The sequence below is a fragment of the Thermobia domestica genome, chromosome 6 (assembly GCF_964235325.1).
Source record: "Thermobia domestica chromosome 6, izTheDome1.hap1.1, whole genome shotgun sequence".
Taxonomy (NCBI): Eukaryota; Metazoa; Arthropoda; class Insecta; order Zygentoma; family Lepismatidae; genus Thermobia; species Thermobia domestica.
This window is the reverse complement of record NC_137459.1, coordinates 24,225,639-24,246,025: the sequence shown is the minus strand read 5'-3', so window position 1 is coordinate 24,246,025 and position 20,387 is coordinate 24,225,639. Positions and strand designations below refer to the sequence as shown.

The following is a 20,387-nucleotide window of genomic DNA, read 5'->3' as shown; positions in this document are numbered from 1 at the left end:
AAAACCCGCTTCGTCTTTGTCTGGCGCCTGGACCAAGGTACTCATGGCGAAAATTTGTTAACTCTCGGTCCACCCGTCTGGTTTCCTGGTTGCACACAGGCAGGCAGACAGACAAACACACAAACAACTCTTTATTTTATTTATATTAGATGTTGTCAGAAATAAAACAAATTTCAAGATGAAACCGAGCATCTGTCTTCTTCCCGTTTTTTATACCATTAAGTAAATTTAAAAAAAAATAATATTCTTAAAATGTTCGCGATAACACAAAATATGTAGCATCACAAGAAATGTATATCAATGTGTGAAATATGTAAGATCAAATTTACATATCAATTATATTTCTTGATCGATGTACATCTGCATTCTTGTGTAGTTACATGCTTCTTTTTGATTTTTGATTTTAACGTCCCTTTTCAGCAGCGAGGCTATATGAGACGTGGACCTACTGATTAACGTGGAATCCGAACCACATGAGCTCCCGCCGGGAATCGAACCCGGGTCTCCCGCGCCAAAGACGTAGTTACATGCAACCAATTAAAATATGTAATTACATAAAAATGCGAGGCTTAATTATGACAAGTTATTCGGAATCAGGCAACTCGGTTCGTCCATCCCATGCATTTTCTCTTACTTCCGCCGTTGTACTGCACATTTTTAATCAATTGTGTTGTTTTCATAATCAAGTTCTTCACAAATAATATTAGTGTTTTGCCGACATAGCTCAAAGGCTTCGACCGTAGATTTTTAAATAATTTTGTTTATTAAGTTCTTTATTTCTTTATAGTCTGTGGCAGAAGAAACTACTCAAATGGGCGCGAAAGTGGATGAAATGTGGCTCCAAAATTTGCACACGAAACGTGGTTTTTAGGAAAAGGACGCGGGAATTGATGTAGTGAACGTGTCAGTGGAACTTCAGGTGCTAATTGAAGATTTGTAAATTCTCCGTACAGGGAATATAGTTATTTGGTAATATTTTAAAGTATTCTCTTAAGCATTATGGATGTCAGTACGGGTGAACGAACATCTTCACAGAGAAGTTCGCCTTCAAAAAAAGAAGTGTAAGTATGGTCATTGTTAAGTTCCATTTTTGTAAGTGAACACCTATATTTTTAGCAATTATAATCGATGACAAATTTTGCAGTATGTGGATGAAGTAAACTGAATGGTGACATGTCCGTTATAATTATGTTGCAACATTGTGTCTGTGGGTTTTCTCTGAGTACTCCTATTTGCTCCTACATTTTCATTCCAATATCATTGACTTGCCTTAATCATTGTCTCCTTTAGCCTAACAGAGCAGAAACATGTAACTGAAAGATTTCCGGCTTTTTCGTAGTGCTGTGCCCTTGTATTTGTTTCGATGTATGCTCAAAGTGGCGCCAATCAGAAAGTTAATAAAATATGATGGCAGATAGGGTTCTACTACATGTCTACACTGTAAGGTAAATAAGGATATCGCATTCTATGACGATCCACATGAACTATTTACGTACATTCAAATCTGTCTTCCTTGGATAGACATTTTGAAGTAATTCTCAGAGGTTGGGATACGTACTGAACTCTCCTACGAGCATGTATTGACTATGTATTAGAGCTGTATCTTAGCTATGTAAGATACATTGAATTCAGGTTTTACTTTTGTGTCTACAGTCGGAAAATGAGTCGGTATACAGATTAAAAACTAAGTGAAATGCTTTTGTATTATTTAACAAGAGCAGGAAATGTAAAATTTCTAGCGTCTACCTGAGGATACGTTGGAATTGTGATACGAGCCTATACTAGGAGTGTTTCTTGAATATTTGTATGAAGTACAAGGGCGTATCATACTTGCGTGCCTGGAAATACCGTAAAGGCATGACAAACTTTGCTCTAATACTAAGGATAATTGTTATGCATTTATTTTTTTCATGGCCTTTTCATTTCTTATTACCGACTCTGCATGACACAACCGTAGGACGTAAAATTCACAGATTTTATTTTAAAGTACATTGACAGACGTAATACGTTTTCCATATTAACATAGAGATTGGTGGACTTAATTTACAAAGACCGTTGTTAATTAGACAAGTATTCCGTTAACCTCCGCCGGGTTTTCAACATAATAATTACTCGCTCAAGCCAAGTTCAGGCGCACTATTCGAAATAATCGTTGAAAAATTTTAATTCCTCCAACTAATTTCCGTCTTATTGATCTCCAAAGAGTTTGCACTGGACGACATGACATTACCCAATTTAGCATAGATATAATTCAAGGGGGCCACCAGGAGCACTTGCTGAATTTTTATTATTATTACTTTACGATGTGTGCATAAATACGGCGTTCGAATGTATGGTCTAAAAGCTGTAGTGTCAAAAATAAAAACCAGTCTATTTATAGGTGGTCAGTAAAAAGCACTTGTTTTATCTAACCGAGTAAGGGCAGGGCGAAACTGGTTATCCCACTCGGTGGTGCGGCCGAAGGAACGGGCGCGTTAATGACGGTGAATAGTAAAGACAATGGGTTTAGTAATGATATAAGTTTCAATAGTACTTCGTCATTTTTTCACCCTAGTAACGCTCCACTTTTAAACAGAAAATGCAACTTTATGCAAAAATACACCGCCTATTGAAATCTTTTATATGCACTCACTTGCTTTATCCGGCGTACAGTACTTGTAATGATTTTATACTAATAAACCCACAATACAGCTCTGCTACTTTGTATTTATTTCTGTCGTCTGGAGAAATTTGAGCAACAACGTGTGTGTCAAAACTTAACCAGCACCTAATTACTTATGAATAGGTTAGGTTTAGTTTAGTTTCTTTTACTTAGTTCATAGGTTTGGTCCGGCGGAGCCTACCAGAACTTTCCCATGGAATGAGTGTAAAAGTACTGACCTTCGTTTAATCTAATCTGAAACTAACCGTGAGGGCACATCTACCAATTAAAACGTACGTGTATATAAATAATGTACGTACCTGGTGTATAAATTATTTGTATGAAAGTACAATAATTCCTGCTTCTGCAGGAATATCTGGAGCCGCCTCCCGGTCCACAGAAGGCTTCAGATCCTCCTGCAGAATAAGTAATCATTGTCCTTTAATACAAGTATTACACCAGGTACGTAGATTACTTTTCTTATATATAAAAGAGTATAATACAACATGAAAACCTTAACATGTTACAGGTTACTTACGAATATATGTTTTTGATGGTTAGGTTAGGCTAAACTGTTTTTGAAGTTTTTCTCCAGATCTTTGAAACTTTGCTATTGTGTATTTTTATTGCACTTTCTTCTCATTGGTTAACCATCCAATTCATGATTAATCTTTCGTTTTATGTTGGTGGCTTAAAAAAAAAAAAGTGCACTTACAATTACTACATGGGATATGGTATATTATTCATTGATGGCATTCACTGTGTAAGACATTGTAACATTACTGGTACACAGGATGAATATTTCCGTCAGCATGTGATGTTTGTACTAAACGGAAGTAATGGTTAATGTTTGAAATTGATTTCAGAGGGTGTAAATAAGTTTAATAACCGGAAAATGAACCTTGTAACAATTTTTTGCACAAGGTTTACGTCAGTGTACTTTGATTTTCGAAGTGCAAATTGACCTTGCACTTTCCTTTTTGTCTAAGTATTGCTTATGTACACGATAAGTGATAATGTACGTCTGGTATTTATTTATATGTTTATTGATTATTTATTTGTATGTTTGCGTCCAGTTTTATCACCAAGTTTATGGTAAGCGTGAATCCACGGCATAATGTAAGATTCGTACTACGTTCACTTCTACCAGGGATCGAGCCCATATCCTTGCAAGATACTTGACCAGTAGGAAACCTATATTTGAGACAGGTTACAGGCTACGCTGCTCTTCTGTGTAGAATATTTAACAGTACTTTTCCAATGAAACACACTGCCCACCAGGTATAGATTCGCTTTATGTAAACCACTAGTAAGGTACTTGGGTCGAGTTCGTATCTTCAGGGCAATTGTTACGAAAGTAGTTCGGTGACGGTATTTTACACCATTTACAATTGTTGAACATAGTTATAATAATGTTACATCTGTTTAGTTTGTGTTGGGAGTTACGTGGGGGCTGTACCTCCTCAGTGTATAATATATTGCTTTGTCTTACCAGCTGGTTTCTAGAAGACTGGCCTGCGTCCTCATTGAGCCGTAATAAAGAAAGTAATCAACCTGGCTAAACTAACTTGGTATCGCTCGGTGGGCATTACTATGTGAATTGAGTACTGAGCTTCGATTTGAACCAATCTCGCTACTAACCTACCTTCACCTGTGTGTGTGAGCCAGCATTCTGGAACCTTCCCTGTTTTACCTCTCATCGATGTCTACGGTTTCATTTGCTACTTTGAGTGTGTTTTGTTTAGTCAGTAGACATTTCGAAACACTAACTTTTTACTACTTTGTCTTATGTTAATTTGCTCTATTAAGAAATTCAGTATAATGGATAGTTTTAATGTTTATTCATTAGTTTGTATTGTTTCCCTCACTCCCCTAAGAGTTTTAATCCCGAGTTAACACCTACTTCGAGATAATATGCTTTGTCTTGTTGACGGTTACTTGATCAAGTCGTGCCAAAAACAATAAAGCTCTTCGTGAGTGGTACCGACAATGTCCGAACAGTCGTATCCCCTTACTAGTGACATTGTAAGTAAATGTGTATCCACCGACGTTGCCATAGTTCTGGTCTCCGTTATACTCTGATTTATGACTTACACATGTGGGTTTAAGAGGTCACTTTCTCTCCCTTGCCGTGAGTTTGGGATTCCACTTTGCTCTTTTCTCCCCCGACAACGAAAGGTAGATGCTCTATTTTGTGTTAATGCTAGAAAAAAAGAAAAAAGGAAGTACACTACCACATCAATATTTTAATATTTCAGAGTACACGATATTTTTATTGTCTGATCTATATATAGCAAGAAATCATGTGTAATATTCATTATATAATGCAAATGTCATAATTTATTCTTAAAAGCATGTTTTAAAATACAAAATATACACCACTTTAAACTATTAAGGAGAATGAATTCTGTTATTATTTATTTTGCTTATTCAACTTTGTTTCAATAAAATTAAAAATATTAATTAAATAAACTCAGGGTGTCTATCGGTCACGAAAGTCACGAAAAAGTCGCGAAATCAGAAAACGGTCATGAAAGTCACGAAATTTAGCCTTTGGGTCACGATTTTTTTTAACTGTGCAAATGTAAGTACAGATTGGAAGATTTTGTTCTATAAAACGTCAAAATTCACCATCAAAAATATCTATGGCCGGCTTTAGACGCTACCAAATCGCAAGCAAAGTACGTTTCTATAGCATGGATGAAAATTCGGCCTAATTCGCACCCAAATTCGCTCTTGAAAATGTTAGGAAATCTTATGATTTGGTAAAGAAAAGGTCACGAAAAAGTCACGAAATTTCATTTTGGAATTTTAATAGACACCCTGAAACTGTACTACCGTTCCGTTTAACCGTATCTCCGGTTTAACATAATCCTGAAAAGAAATAAACATTTATTCGTGCGCGACTTTTATTTTTAAAATACCGACAATGAGGAAAATATTTGTTTTTAAATGAGTAAAACAAGAAACTGCTTTTTGCAATCGATTTAGTGTCCTAATAATACGTTTTGATCTCCTTGAATTCGCATAGTTTGGAAGTTTTAATTACAGTGAAACGATACTCACTTGTTATGTCATCAAAATATATATGCGAAAGTGGAGGAATAGGTTTTAAAATGTATGTCAAAAATAGGATATTTCGCGACATGTTAGGGAGATGAAACAGTATATAAACTCATTATTAAAAGTGGACACTTGCTCCAGCATTTTGTAAAATTCCGCTTGAAGAGGAAAAATTCTATAATTATTTTCTCAATATATAAGATATAGGCCAATCCAATAAATTTTCTCACTTCAATTTTTTTACGTCCCACGCTTATGCGGGTTAGGCTAAAGGAGACGGTGATTGAGAGATAAATCAAATGGCGGAATGAAGAAAGTGGGAGGAAACAGGAGAACTCCGAGGAAACCCATGCACACGGTGTTTGTCCAACACCGCTAGAGAAAAAAGCCGCTAGAGAATCTTATAAAAACCTTAAATTTAAAATTACGTCTCGATACGTTGAATCGTAGTTATGCCTTCTAGGCGACCAAACATATTTTTATTGGGACGAACAGACGCCCAGAACTCCGTTTTGAGGCATGTAGAGGCGATTCAACTTACAAATTCGTTTAAATATCCATTTTCTCATGGCTGCTATACTTTCTTCTCTCCTATTGTTGCTCGAAAGTAAAATTAAAATTTTGGAAAGAAGACAATCAAGACTGTCTTGTCACTTCATCACTAGAAAACTGCTGAACCATTTGAAAAGAATTTCGAAACAGCAGTTGGCTCGAGCTGGATTTTTCATGTCCCTTTCATTATGAGTATCCTAAGAGGTATTTTTCTCCACACTCAAGCTCATCTGTTATTTATCCCATTACCATGAGAAAAACTGATAGATTCTTTCAAATGGATTTTGCAATGTAGGTAGCAGTTGACTCGAGTCGGGTTTCTTTCATTAAAATCATATCCTAGGGGGAATATATTCAAAAATAGAATATATCAAAAGCTGCTAAACCCTTTAAAATCAAGTTTTAAAAATGGCACTGGGTCACCTAAGCTTTTATCATTTAATTTCGATTCAAATACCTGTTCTAGACAAAACACAAGTACGGTATATTATTAAAAAGAAGTACGAAGTCCTTAGGTTCTTGGTCCGAATCCGGTGGACTCCTTTTTGGATGCACCCCCGGCTATCGCTAACAGAATTGCTACAAAGTGTGAAGATTTCTTACGCGGTGATCTGCTAATATTTTAGCACTGAAATATAATTATTCACTTTAATAACATATATCAATTGTAATTACTTTTTCTCTTCTTCTTGTTCATTCGTATTCATTATAATATAACTTCTCCAGAACGCACTTAACATTCTTCTTCTCTTCCCTATTTTTACCAACACTTAACACTAACAACTGGATGGAATTCTCTTCGTTTTACTCTTTCATTTTCAGACTAGTTTTCTATCAACCATGGCCTGAACACAGCACTAGGCATCTTTCTTATCTTTATCGAATAAGGTAGAGAAAGAAGAAAATTTAATACTATAGTAATGTTCTTCTGGTGTCACAAGGAAAATCAGTTAAAGAAAATTGATTAGGACGACTTATGCTCTGGTGTAGAATTTGATAAAAATAATGATGTAATGTGTAATTATGTAATAAAGTAATTAAATATAATGTAATAAAATGCAAAATATAATTAAAATGCACTATTCATAAGATCTCTTGTTGCCTTATCTATTATGTAAATGAGAAAGTTAGACAAAACACAAGTAAATGAGAAAGTTACTTGTAAATGAGAAAGTTAGACACTTCTACATCATACATTTCAGATATTTTTATTTGATTAGAATTAAATCGTTCTTTCTCAATAGCTGTATTCATGTTTATAACTTGAAAAGAATGCACACTCCAAAGTAAGGAATCTTCTTGCATATAGTTCATCCCTTCCTAAAAGAGGAAGATTTTCCCACTCAAAGTGTCAAATAACAAAACAACAAGCCATACGGAGTTTCTACGCTTTTTTTTTTTTTTTTTTTTCTCCGCCAAAACCTTTCTCAAATGACAGAGAAGAATACTCACTCCTCTGGCCGAGAATTGTCAACTAGCTTGAATTTCTTGGCAACACCGGATTTCGGAGAAAATATGTTTCACTACCATGTACTGGGAGGAGGGGGCTAATAGGTCAATTTTCCATACATCCCCCTAAGGTTTTTAAGATTTTTCAAAATGTCTATTATTTGAATTTTAAGGTGATGATTTATGGTTTTTAAAGCATTGTGATTGGTTGTTGAATATGTAGTCGAGATACTCGGTGTATGTCGATGTTTAAGTTACTCGGTTACGGATGACTATTACGTAGTTTTTCTTTTACTTATTTTCGGAGATCAATGTTGTAATTTCGTAAGCCATGTTTCAACGTTTTGTTTGTTTGCTTTATTCGTAATGTGCACGAGTTAAAATTTGGTAGTAAAATAGTGGTATTTTACTTGTGTTTTTGAAAGATTAATCAAAATGAAAGTAGCAAGGGTCATTGCCGTGTTACAACATTTTGTATTGCACTGCTTCAAACTGGTTCATTTCTTTTGTAAATTTCTTTCCTTTCTACTTTTAATTTTATAGATTTTCTTTCTGAAATTATCACTGCTTCACGGTCAGGGTTTGAAAAATTAAAAAAAAAAAAAAAAAAGCCCATATGGGTTATTTCTTTTTTTTTTTCCGAAATGTTTCAATGTCTTTGAAGTAAGTGTGTTAAAATGTGCTTTATATTTCAAGATTATCGTTGTCACAAGTTGCTACAATTTTCTATTCACTGCTGTTTTGAATAAAATGACCGCCATTTTGAAATCTTACATTGGATCGCCGAGAAAATCTATACAGCAAATTTAGAATGTCTCATGCTTGTACTCTCAAAATTTCAACTTAAAAGTTCCGAAAATTGCACCCTGTAGCGTGGATAACAACTATTTTGGAAAAAAAAAAAAATGCCGCCATTTCGAAATTTTACGTTGGTATGTCACCGAAATCTATACAGGAAATTGGGTGTGTCTCGTGCTTGTACCCTGAAAATTTAATCTTAAAAGACCGAAAGTAGTACCCTGTAGTATGTGTTGTTAGTGGCAGACAAACGAACAAATGTAGGTCGAATCATCTCAAGAGCCTCAGTGACATTCGCCAGATGTTTTGTTGAAGTTCACTTCCGATGCTTGGAGAGTTGAATTGCGGGAATTTTCCGAGCACTTCTTTCACGACGGTTCTTCTTCGAAAATGCAGCTTTCTTTAATTACCTCAATGTAAGGTTTCTGATTCATTCAGAACCCTTTATGAATGTCTTATGTTGAAAGGTGTTGTATACCTTAACGCGAAAGCATCTAGTTCGCCCAAGGAAAAACCAAAATCTGATAAAAATCACTTTCAATGTGATCACCTTAGTTATACCAACAATAAGCTCAAAAATCCAGGTGGGTATAACCCGAGAAAACCCACCGGCTTTTTTCGGGCTGGGCCCACTTGGGCAAACTTTGTTCATGGTACAGATTAGTATAGCGGGATACCAGTTATTATCGAACTTGACCTGGTTATTTTATAGCTACTTTAACCTTTTACTTAGTATGCTTGAATTGGAACGCACTGTATAGAATAGTGATCGCCAAACCGTCGATCGTGAGCTACTAGTAGCTCGCGGGGACATTTTCAGTAGATCGCGTTAACGCTCCGGCTGTCTAACCTTGATTCCTCCACTGAGCTGAACCATCTTAATGTAAGATTTAAGAAAAGAAAAAAAGAAAAGTTGGTAGTTTTTTTGGTTGGTAGCTTACAGTAGGATTTGAAAACTGTACAATAGCCCAGAAGCTTCGTAAATTTGGCGACCACTGGTATAGAGCGTGAGCGAGCAAGTGGCACAGAGCGGGTGCTATGAAGTCAGTCTTATTTCCCTTTCGAATTATATTTTAGTAACTACAGTAAAGATCACTGGCGCATGTTGGCAAACCTAAACAACGTTTTGCCCTACAAGGTGTGCTGCAATAATTTTGTAAGGCACGTGTCACAACATAGCTCATACAAATGCAGTCTGAATGGAGTGTTAACAGTTTTGTGATGGTTGGCACAGTACTAATTATAAAGTAACTAGGCTACTTACGAGCTCTTCTTTCGGTAACTTGTTCTCAACTAATTTTTATACACTTGAGTCATGATCCACTGGAGAATATTGTCTCTGTCATAGTGACTGATTTCCCTAAGTGGTAATTTCGTCCGTAAGCAAATTGCTGGTCAGGTATTCTAAAGCAGAACTCCTTTATATGTTGAGAACTTTCAACTACTTAAGTCAAAATTGATCTTGCTTCATGATATTCTACTAGCATGCGCTCAGTATGTGACAAATGGTAGTTACGAAAATTGAGTAATGTTTGGTGTGGTGTATGAATCCAATGTTGGTTGCTTGTATTTGTGTTTCCTCTGGTTACCATTTTCATGACTGATTTCACACTTCACAGTACCTTAGTTTTCATTACTGGTTTAACTGATGGGATTCAGTGCTGAAGACCATCATCCAGTGAATCAGATGGAAAGCATCAAACTAAGAGTATATTGAACCCAGGGTAATTTAATGTGACGTCCGTGTGTGTAAGGACAAAACTTCGTACTGAAAAACACAAGAATTACATGTGTAGTCTTGTTCAAGGAATCCTCGCTGCTGAACCTTCTTTGAAAAGCTGTGGATTCAAGACTCATTTGACAGCTTTTTATTTTTCGTCCCCTCCTGATCCAGTTAGAAAGTAAAGAACTCATTTCAAAGGTTTACTTCGTGTGCAAAGTACACTGGCTCCATTCCTTCTGGGCAAAACATGAAGTATTGACTATACCGGTTGTCAAAAGCCAATACTGAGAATCAGGAAGGAGTAGTGTGATTATTTTGTGAAAACTTGCACATACTGAATTTAAATTGTATTGTAATATTACTGTACTATTTTGGCAGACACTGTCATTTTCATCGGTAGCTCAGGGTACATTCAACTGTTGTTTCCTCGGACTGTCATAAGTTTGCATGCTTTTTAACTTTATCCTCTGGTTGGATTGGCGATTATAGTTTTTATTTTGGTTGCCAGGTCTTTTTTATGGTTTCTGAAATTTTTGAATAGATTAGTTATTAATAATAATAATAAAAGGTTGTTCAAGTACAAAGGATTTAAATTAACGAAAGTTTGTCATCTTTGGCTTGTTCAATCGGACATACTAGTTATTACAGCTATCGATGAAGGCGATTAGTGTTTGCCAAAGCAGCATATTATGTTAAATTATATCTTTAAGTAAACTACTACTCCCCCCCCCTTCCTACTATTACTTCCATTAGTTTTGATTTTTTGTAGATTTATTGATGTTCCTTACTTAAATTATTGCTTTTTCTTTTACCAGTGACACAGCGCAACAGGCTTTAAATCATCTGGTGCAAGGCAAGCGCCATATGATAGTTTGTGATTATGGCTCTGCTGTAACATCGCTGGCAGAGGCTTGTAGGCTATTATCAGAACAATATGGCGAGACTGCGAATGAATGTGGAGATGCTTATTATGATTATGGTCGAGCCCTGTTAGAGATGGCTCGTGAAGAGACCGGTGTATTAGGCAATGCAATTTCCGGAGGTGAGTGCACTGAAAATATGTAGTAATGAGAATTCATGTATTTTTGTATCGGAGTGCAGTGTGCAATTTGTGAGAGCCCTATACGTCCTCATGCAAATCTGCAAATGATTTAAAGGTAGTTTAAGGCATGTTTCCATTGTCAAAGGGACTGTCAATACTTTTTTTTGGGAAGTCCAAAGCAAATTTCAAAGTGAGAAAGAAAATATCACTTAAAGACATGGATCATTTTATCTATTCTTTGTGCAGTACAAGCCATCACATGTAAATTTAAGCCCTGTTGGCTGGATATTTAGGCACGGGAAATACATTTATAATTCAAGAAATAGGCAGTAAAATCTAACTAGAAATAATGACTATCAACGCACAATGACATGCAAAATATTATCTTAAATATTTATTAGATGCAAATAATTTGGAAATGTGATCTTTGTTTATACGGAACACCTTTAAAATAAGGAGAATGAAATTATTTCGTTGTACATCTCTTATATTAATTATATACATGTTACCACTATATAAGGTGTCCAAGTTTTTTGTATTTTATACACAGCAGTTCAAAGAAAGAAATTATTTGTCATTGTGAATATCTAAATTATTAAATATATTTTAATACGTTGTGGTATGTCTCAGGGAGTTATTTCTTGCGATTGAACATAAGCTTTTTTTTTTTTTTTTTCTTTAATTCCTAATTATGTTCTCAAATTGCCTTGAGTTTCAGGTCCCGTATTTGGTCTTACGTATTATTTGCTGAAGCTTCCTAGCTAACATCGTTGAATAAAAAAAAAAAAAATTAAAAAAAAAAAAAAAAAAAAATCCTTTACAGTGGATCATTCAGTTGCATGGAGAAGCTTATATACATATTTTTTTTCTTTTGAAATAACTTTGGAACCATTAAAAATTAGTGTCAACTTATAATTTGTATGTACGTTTCACTTTATGCTGCGAAAGCCCTTTTTTTTTAAGGGGGGGGGGGGTAGTAGTAGTACCCACTAGCTCACCTTAAATGGGTTAATCTGCATTTAAATACGGGGCACGATGGCTCACTGGTAGAGCAATTGCCTCTTGTGTGTGGGGTCCCTGTTTTGATCCCCGACTAAGTAAGCTTTTGGTGAAGAACATCGTGTCCGTAGGTTTTCTCGGGGTACTCCCAGACAGTGATGAAAATTTTCCGATTCATAAAAACATACTCCATGTATTTATTCCTACATCGTTGTTTAGCCATGATGTGAGGTGGAAAATTTTCTTCTATATTTTTCCGGAAAATTTTCCGTTCTTTAATATCAGTGATCAAGTAATAGTTCCTCAGTATTCATAAAATTGATAGAAACCATGTATAGAAATGTTAAAAAGTGAAAAATCGTTTAGAGAATCTGAAAATTTTCATGGGTCAGAAAATTTTCAGTACTATGTAGGAACAACTGAAATAATTTTTCATTAATCGAAATATTTTGTCTTGTATGGACAAATTGAACTTTTTATGAGTCGGAAAATTTTCATCATTTTGAAGCAAAAAGAAAAAATAACTTTTTGTGAATCGAAAAATTTTCATCACGATGTAGAAACAAGTGAAAAAACTTTTCATAATCCGGACAATTTTGGTTATTATGTATAGTGATGTTAGGTGCAGTGATTGATATATATATATATAAGTGCAGGGAACATACATCGAGTTCGTAGAGAACAAATATCCCATTCCAATATTTGAAATGTAACAAGAAATTGAAAAGAAACCTTTGTCAATTTATCAATTTCAGAAACACAATATTTCATTTTCTTCACATGTAGGCCTACCTATGTAATGAAAAAACTACATAAAAGTTCCTTGTGAAGATTATTTTTGTAACAGAAAATAAGAAAAAATGATTTTATTGTGTTTAACACTCGTAAATCATAATTTTAATATTGGAATTTTGTATAATCAACATCTTAGAGCAGATATGTGTATTGTAAAACTGCCATTATTATGTATAAAAATCTATTAGAAATAATGATGATTTGATAGAACAAGTACATATAAAAGAAATGTTTTTTATTTTGTAAATTAAAATGAAATTACTTGTTGCTTTTAGAACGCAGCGCTAATAGTGCAGCTTTTTATGTTTCTTTTATTATTTTATTGGAAGAACAACTACTCAAATCAGCTTCCATATTAGTTATATTTCACTTTCTCTTCTGAATGAATATATGTTTATTTCCAGAAAATGGTCAGTATTTGCTTTCATGAGTTACTTAAACTCGAATTTTGGGTAGTCAAAAATTTACAGTAGGCACTTTATATTATATCTGCTTATTTATAAATGTTGCTGTATCTAAATCTATAAAAGTAGTAAAGCTATGAGAAAACCGTCTTATGCGTATTAAACTGACGAAATCTAATATTGTAAGATCAAAGGTGGATTCTGAGGGAAGAACGCATTGAAGTTTTTGAAACATTCTTGAAATGAAGAATCATTAGATTTTCACTTCATGAAACTTTTTAAGACATTATTTATTACAAATAAATGTTACGGCTAAACAACGATGTAGGAATAAGTGGAGTATGTTTGTATGAATCGAAAAATATTCATGACTTTTAATAAATTGAAATTTTAAATAATAGAATGGGATATTTGTACTCTACGAACTCGATGTATGTTCTCTGCACTTTGCATACACACTTACACACACAGAGAGAGAGAGGAGTCGAATTGAGTTGCTTTGAGTTTAACGTCCCTTTCAGCAGCGAGACTATATAAGACGGGACCAGCTGATTAAGGTGGAATCCGAACTACATGAGCTCCCACTGGGAGTGGAAGCCAGGTTTTCCATGCCAAGGCGCGTATGCTAACCACTTAGAAACGAAGGAACTCGCAGAGGAAGAGAGAAACACTGTGTAAAATTTTACTTCCCAACTTGAAATATTAGAGAATTTTCCGGTTCCCCAAAGCTAATTGGAAAATTATAGTTTGTTGCTGACTAACTTTCCTCTACAGAAATTCAATTTTGTAGCTCTATGTACAGTTAAATAGTGAAATAGTGGAACATTTTCCACCTAACATCACTATACATAATATCCAAAATTGTCCGGCTTATGAAGTTTTTCCACTTGTTTCTACATCGTCATGAAAATTTTCCGATCTATGAAAATTACTTTCACTTGTTTCTACAGAGCAATAAAACTTTCGGATTCACAAAAAGTTGTTTTACTTTTTGCTTCAGAACGATGAAAATTTTCCGATTCATAAAAAGTTCTTCAATTTTTCCATATAAGACAGAAAATATTTCAATTCATGAAAAATTGTTTAACTTGTTCCCACACAGTACTGAAAATTTTCTGAGTCATGAAAATTTTCAGATTCTTTAAACGATCTTTCACTTTTTAACTTTTTATACATGAATTCAACCAATTTTATGATTGCTGAGGAATTCTTATTTGGTTACTGATATTCTTTAGAACGGAAAATTTTCCGGAAAAATATAGCGGAAAATTTTCCACCTCACATCACTACTCCCAGATTCTTATTCCACCATTCATGGTCGACCCTGTGAGAAGCGTTAAATTCCATATCTTGTTGATCTGCATTCCACGATAACGGCGAACAGTATGTAACCATTAAAAATGAAGAAATATGGCCAATGATCACAATAATTGGCATTTTGTCCCAGCTGCACTTTTTTTAAAAATCATTATCTTTGGAGTACATTTAGTCTGAAATTTTTTATCTGTAGTCGAATGGTTATCTCACGTGATCAGGGCTCGTTATTTAGTTGGGGTATGTGTTCCGTATTGCCTTAAGATCGTGAGGAAAATTCAAAAACTAATTAAGAAGCAGCGAACTCCGTTAGAAGCCAGAAATAATTTGAGAGTTGATGTGATGACCAGCATTCAATTTATCTTGTACCTTGTTATCCGTTCATTAAATATTTCAATTTCTGTTTGTTTTCATTGTGATCTTCGTGAAGAAGTACAAGTGTGCTGAAAATTGTTTACGAAACATGTTGGCAATAAGTACATATGAAAATAGCTTTGAAGTGGTTTGGAAAATTGATGAAGGCAATAGTATGTAACAAGCGAGAGAAAATAGAGTAAAGTTAATAGCCTGATGAAATATTTGTACGGTATTTTTTTTAATTACGGTATTGAAAACTTTAAATGCACTACGTATTAAGATCTGCGCTTACCAAGTATTGAATCCTGTACTTAATTAGTCTTAGTCTGAACTATTTTCGGTAGTTTGTACCCCCGAAGCAGAACGCTTTTCAATTTTCTGCAACGACTTAGCGAAAAATAAAAAAATAAAATTAAAAAACAAAAAAAAAAAAACTTTCTGTAGCCATTTTAGTAATGGCGTACTAAATTATAACAAAATTTTCAAGTGCATAAATAAAAAACACTTTTTACAGTCCTATTTTTCTTAACCTTTTTTTAATTAGATTTTTTATTTATGGAAAAATATAAAGAGAGCTTATAAAGCTGTATAGTAACTGAATTAGTAACCAAGAAAATCCCATACATATATTTACTCTAAGTACTTGGTCTTTCTCTCTTGTACATATTAAAACATAGCGATGAATCATTTAAGGATCCCTGCATCCTTCTTAGAACTTTGAATGTCACCTCTTTAGACATGAATTTGTTTCCAGAAATAGGCTTGAAATGACTGTTGTATTGACTGCTATATTTCTGACATTAAAGCCATTTTCAAAAATTTCCTATTTCCCTTGTAACCAGCAGGTGCTTCATTTATTTGAATGTAAGATAAATTCAACATATATGTTGTGCCAATCTCTTTAACGAAAAATCAGTGGCTGCAGGGCGGTTAGTTATGAGATCCCCAGCTTTCACAAATTGTCGTGAGGTATCCATTTTGTATCACAATCATGTTATAACCAAGACGGCAGCACTACCAACGAATGCGCAATGGCTCAGCAAGCATCCCGCCACCAGACAGCTGTCTGCTAGGTTTCGACTTTGCTGCATGCACTTTAGCACTGGCGAGTGTACATATCGCTTAGTCTTCCTTTTCGTGCCTCTCAGATTCATCGGTATATTATCGTATCAAACGTTGAATTGCTCTGAATCGTATCTTATTCTCCGAGAAGAAACTTTCTGCAACTGTAATTTTATTTACAGAGTAGATAACCTTTCTAAGGCAGTAATTTTCGTCTAGAGGTTAGACAATCTTTCTGCAGCGCGCATTTTCTTCTGCGACATTGTCGCATCGTCGCCTATTGTTCTGCTTTGGGGGGTTTGTACTACCTTCGCCAGAATGGTATCACATACTTGAGGGACTCCATCACTCTTCAGTTACACACACGCAAAAAGTGCAAGGGGATATTTTGGAAAGCGAATTTTTTCCCCCAAATTTGCAAGGGAAAATTGTAGAACCGAAACAAATCCACATTCCATGACATCTTGTTAAACTAAAATGACAGTTACAAATATATTTTTTTAAAAAGTAATTTTGGTATACATCTCTCATTTAGTAATTACACTGCTCAGCAAAATTCATCTTTGAAAAGAATTGCATGAAACTAGTTGTTACGTACAGATTTTGAGCTTCCGAAAAAGAATCTAAACTTAGTTTTTGTCCTGCACCCTCTAATTTAAAAATAATGCCAATAAAATAGTATTAGCCTTTGGAAATCACGAATTTTTAAAAGGAAATTTTTAGACTTTCACCTTAGTTAACTTAGATTCTTGATTAGTATTTTATTACATATCTTAGACTGTATTTCTGCCAAGTTTTGTTGAAGTACAGTTAATAATTTTGATTTTCTGAAATATATAGCAACATTTTGAAACGTAAAAGTACTTAAAATAAGCTCTTGGTCGTACCCTAATTATCGTTCATTCATTGTTTGCACGTCATTGCTTCCAGAAAAGCACACTTTCGAATAGTTCCACGCACATGGGTAACGATCTTCAGAATTTTTCTTTAAAAAGATATTTTTTAACTTCTATTGGGACTCCACTGTCAGCTCCACGAGAGGTACTCTGAAAAATCCTACATGTCCTAGGCTATATATTTCCCAACTTGCATTTAAAGTCGGTTAGTAGTCATGGAGATAGACTAAGTTTTCGACCAAGGACAATATGTTTAAGCAGCAAATATATATATATATTTTTCAGAGAGGAAAAAGCGAGAGTGGTAGTCAGGGATTAATTCGATTTACCATCTTTGTTATTTCTGGCTGCGTTAAGCAGAGTTTGCCACTTTTTAATTCTTATAGCACCCTGCCTTGTTATGCTTTTTGAGCACTGAAAATCTACAGTTTCTTTTGTCAATAGCTTTTGTATTAAAGAATGAATTTGATCTTATGACTAAGATTAACCTTAAGTGATAGAAGGTATAGCTGTAAATTTGGATTTTGAAATATTTTGGAATGCACAAAGCTAAAATCGGCATGAAACAAAGAACCGGCGTTCGCAGTATATTACGTATCGCTTACTACATGTGCACTTAACCGTAGTTTTTCTTCTGAAATTGTTTAGTTAGTGACTTGTACTATTTCTGGTCTAGAATTGGTCTCTAGTAATAGAATGATTGTCGAAGTTTTTTTTTAATTATTTATTTGTATAATACTAAATGGAACTAATTAGTACGCTATGGAGGTACGTATGTAATTATAATTGATTTCCAGATGTACTGCCCACCAATGCTTGGAAACTATAGTTCGTTTAGTAAATGATAGATACTTTTTGTAAATACCTTAAAAACTAACCACTGATAAGACGAATGAGTATCAAATCGTAGAATTTTATCTTTATTAATAGCTTTCATTGAGTTTCATACAAAGTTATACTCGTTAAGACTCATTATTATGTGAACCATATATCAGAGGTGTCAGATGAAAAGGAATAAAAGTGAAAAATAAACACTAATCAGTAACAGTCTTCGGAACTACATTATGTTGATTTTGAAATTAAGGAGAACTTCCATTCAGGTGAATCAAAATTTGAAATTGTTTTCTGTTTATTATTATTATTATTATTATTATTATTATTATTATTATATGATGATTGATGAATATATATATATTTGTTCAGGAGAAAATAATGAGGATGAAGAGGCAGGCGAAGAGGACGGAGATACAGAAGAGTCGCAGGATGAGACTTCCCAAGACGAAAGTTCTCAGAACACTATTTCCGCCTCAGTTGGCAGTCGTACAAATGATGCTTCTTCCACGACACCCGCTAGCGGTGGTTCTTCAACTGGTGGTAGCTCCTCTCAGGCTACAACCACTAGCGGTGCTGAGACTTCACAAAGTAGTCAGGATGATTCCAGTGAAAAAGAAGGTAAAAACAAGAGTCTTCAATTGTGTTTCAGATTTCCTTTTTTGTTGTTGTTGTTGTTTTTTCTTCATTCAATTTAATTTAATTTATCTTGTAAATATTATTGTGTATAACTCAACGGCCGGTTTTGTAGAAAAAATGTAAAGTAGTGTCACCATCCAATTAACGTGTTACAGTTCTTATTTTTCTGTTAACTATAAACCACCTCACGGATATGTTCAAGTCAAAATTTCAGACGGTTTGTAAGATATTTTGAGAGCTTCGTAATTTTACTGTTACCCTCTCCGTAATGCTGAAGTAATTCGTTTCTAACTCAACAAACAACGCAGCAATTGATTGTTTTAAATAAAAAATCACTAGTATTTTCTATTAAAACCTTGAAGTTCTTATTTGAGAATAAGTTATATTGTTATTGGCATGTGCACTTATATTGTTAAAACCTAGTTCTGCTGATTAGTCTTGAGATATTAAAGGTGCTTTCCAGCTTCTGACTGATTGTCTACACATTGTCCTGACTGACCGAGTTCTTTTCCATTGAAATGGCACGCGAAGATCACGTCCTCTCTTTTCAAGTTTGTCAGTGTGCAATATTATTTTAATTTAAAGAAAAAAACATATTATCCAGGACTTCAGTAAACAAGCTGCGGAGGTGAGGAAATTGGAATTTCAAGCGAAACACGGACAAAATTATATGCGCTTTCGAAGGAAACTTCGTCCGGAAAAACTCATTCCTGAAAAGTAAACTTCCCTTGTGGATATTTTCATAAAAAATAATTTACGTAATATTTACGTTATTGAAATATTAAGAAGATAGTGAAATATGAGGTGTGTTTGAAATCTCTTTGGTCGAAAATAGCATTGATAAGACAGCTGGTGGGAGTTGAATTTGAGTTTAGCGCCCCTTTCAGGAGCGAGGACATATCGTCGCATGAGAACCAGAGAAACGTAACTCCAAAAATGAAGTTTTCGTTTTCTTCATGTTTGAGCACAATTTTGAAAGCACCAGTTGGTGTAAATGGAACGTAACGCCATCTATTCTCCTTGTCGATCATCTGTTGTAATGTAGCTCAATTACTATCTTATTAAAAGCACATCTTTCTAAGAAAATAATATTTTTGTCCTCTCGCCTGTAAACCTGCGAAAATGGAGTTGCGTTCCTCTGGTTCTCAGGCGACGATATCAGACGTGGACCTACTGATTAACGTGGAATCCGAACCACATGAGCTCCCACAGGGAGTCGAACCCAGGTCTCCCACGCCAAAGGCACTTATGCTAACCGCTTAGCCACGAAGGAGCTCCACAGTTGGTCGGAAATCATGGTTTTTACACTAATTCATGAAGAGGGATGTTAAACACTTAAGTATACGCCAGTTGAAAATAACTATCCACCCGTACTCTCTCAACCGTATGTAGCATATTTTAATACTTTAAAAGGCAATTCATCTTTGACAGATGTGCAGCCATATTAAACAAGGCTGCATCCCATAATTTTAAGCTGTAGTCAGTCTTCCTTTCTGGCTGACGTAATCCTTCTAAATCAACCGGCAAATGCCATTAAAAAGCTAGATGTTCAATACTATAACGTTTGTCAAGAAATACGGATACAAAGATAACACTATATTGTTAAACAGTGGGACGTAAAACTCAAAGATTTCATTTTATATTGTTAAACAGTGGGACGTAAAACTCAAAGATTTCATTTTATATTGTTAAACAGTGATGGCGAAAACTGTTCTTCCCCCGCCCGCCCCAGAATTAGAAAACAAGCCTTATATTAATCGTGTTTCAAGACTTAAAGAGAGCCTCTGAAGTTCGGAGGAACCCCGTACTGCCGACCATTATT

General features: G+C 34.7%; 1 protein-coding gene across 1 annotated transcript in view; it reads left to right on the top strand.

The window, feature by feature from the left end:
- The first annotated feature begins 781 nt into the window (after positions 1-781).
- Positions 782-20,387, top strand: part of Nasp (Nuclear autoantigenic sperm protein) — a 38,853-nt gene continuing 19,247 nt past the window's right edge. The window contains exons 1-3 of the mRNA XM_081761413.1: positions 782-1,061; positions 11,042-11,268; positions 18,299-18,547. Coding sequence (XP_081617539.1) covers positions 1,000-1,061; positions 11,042-11,268; positions 18,299-18,547 — 538 coding nt within the window. The 5' untranslated portion in view covers positions 782-999. The remainder of the gene's footprint in view (positions 1,062-11,041; positions 11,269-18,298; positions 18,548-20,387) is intronic.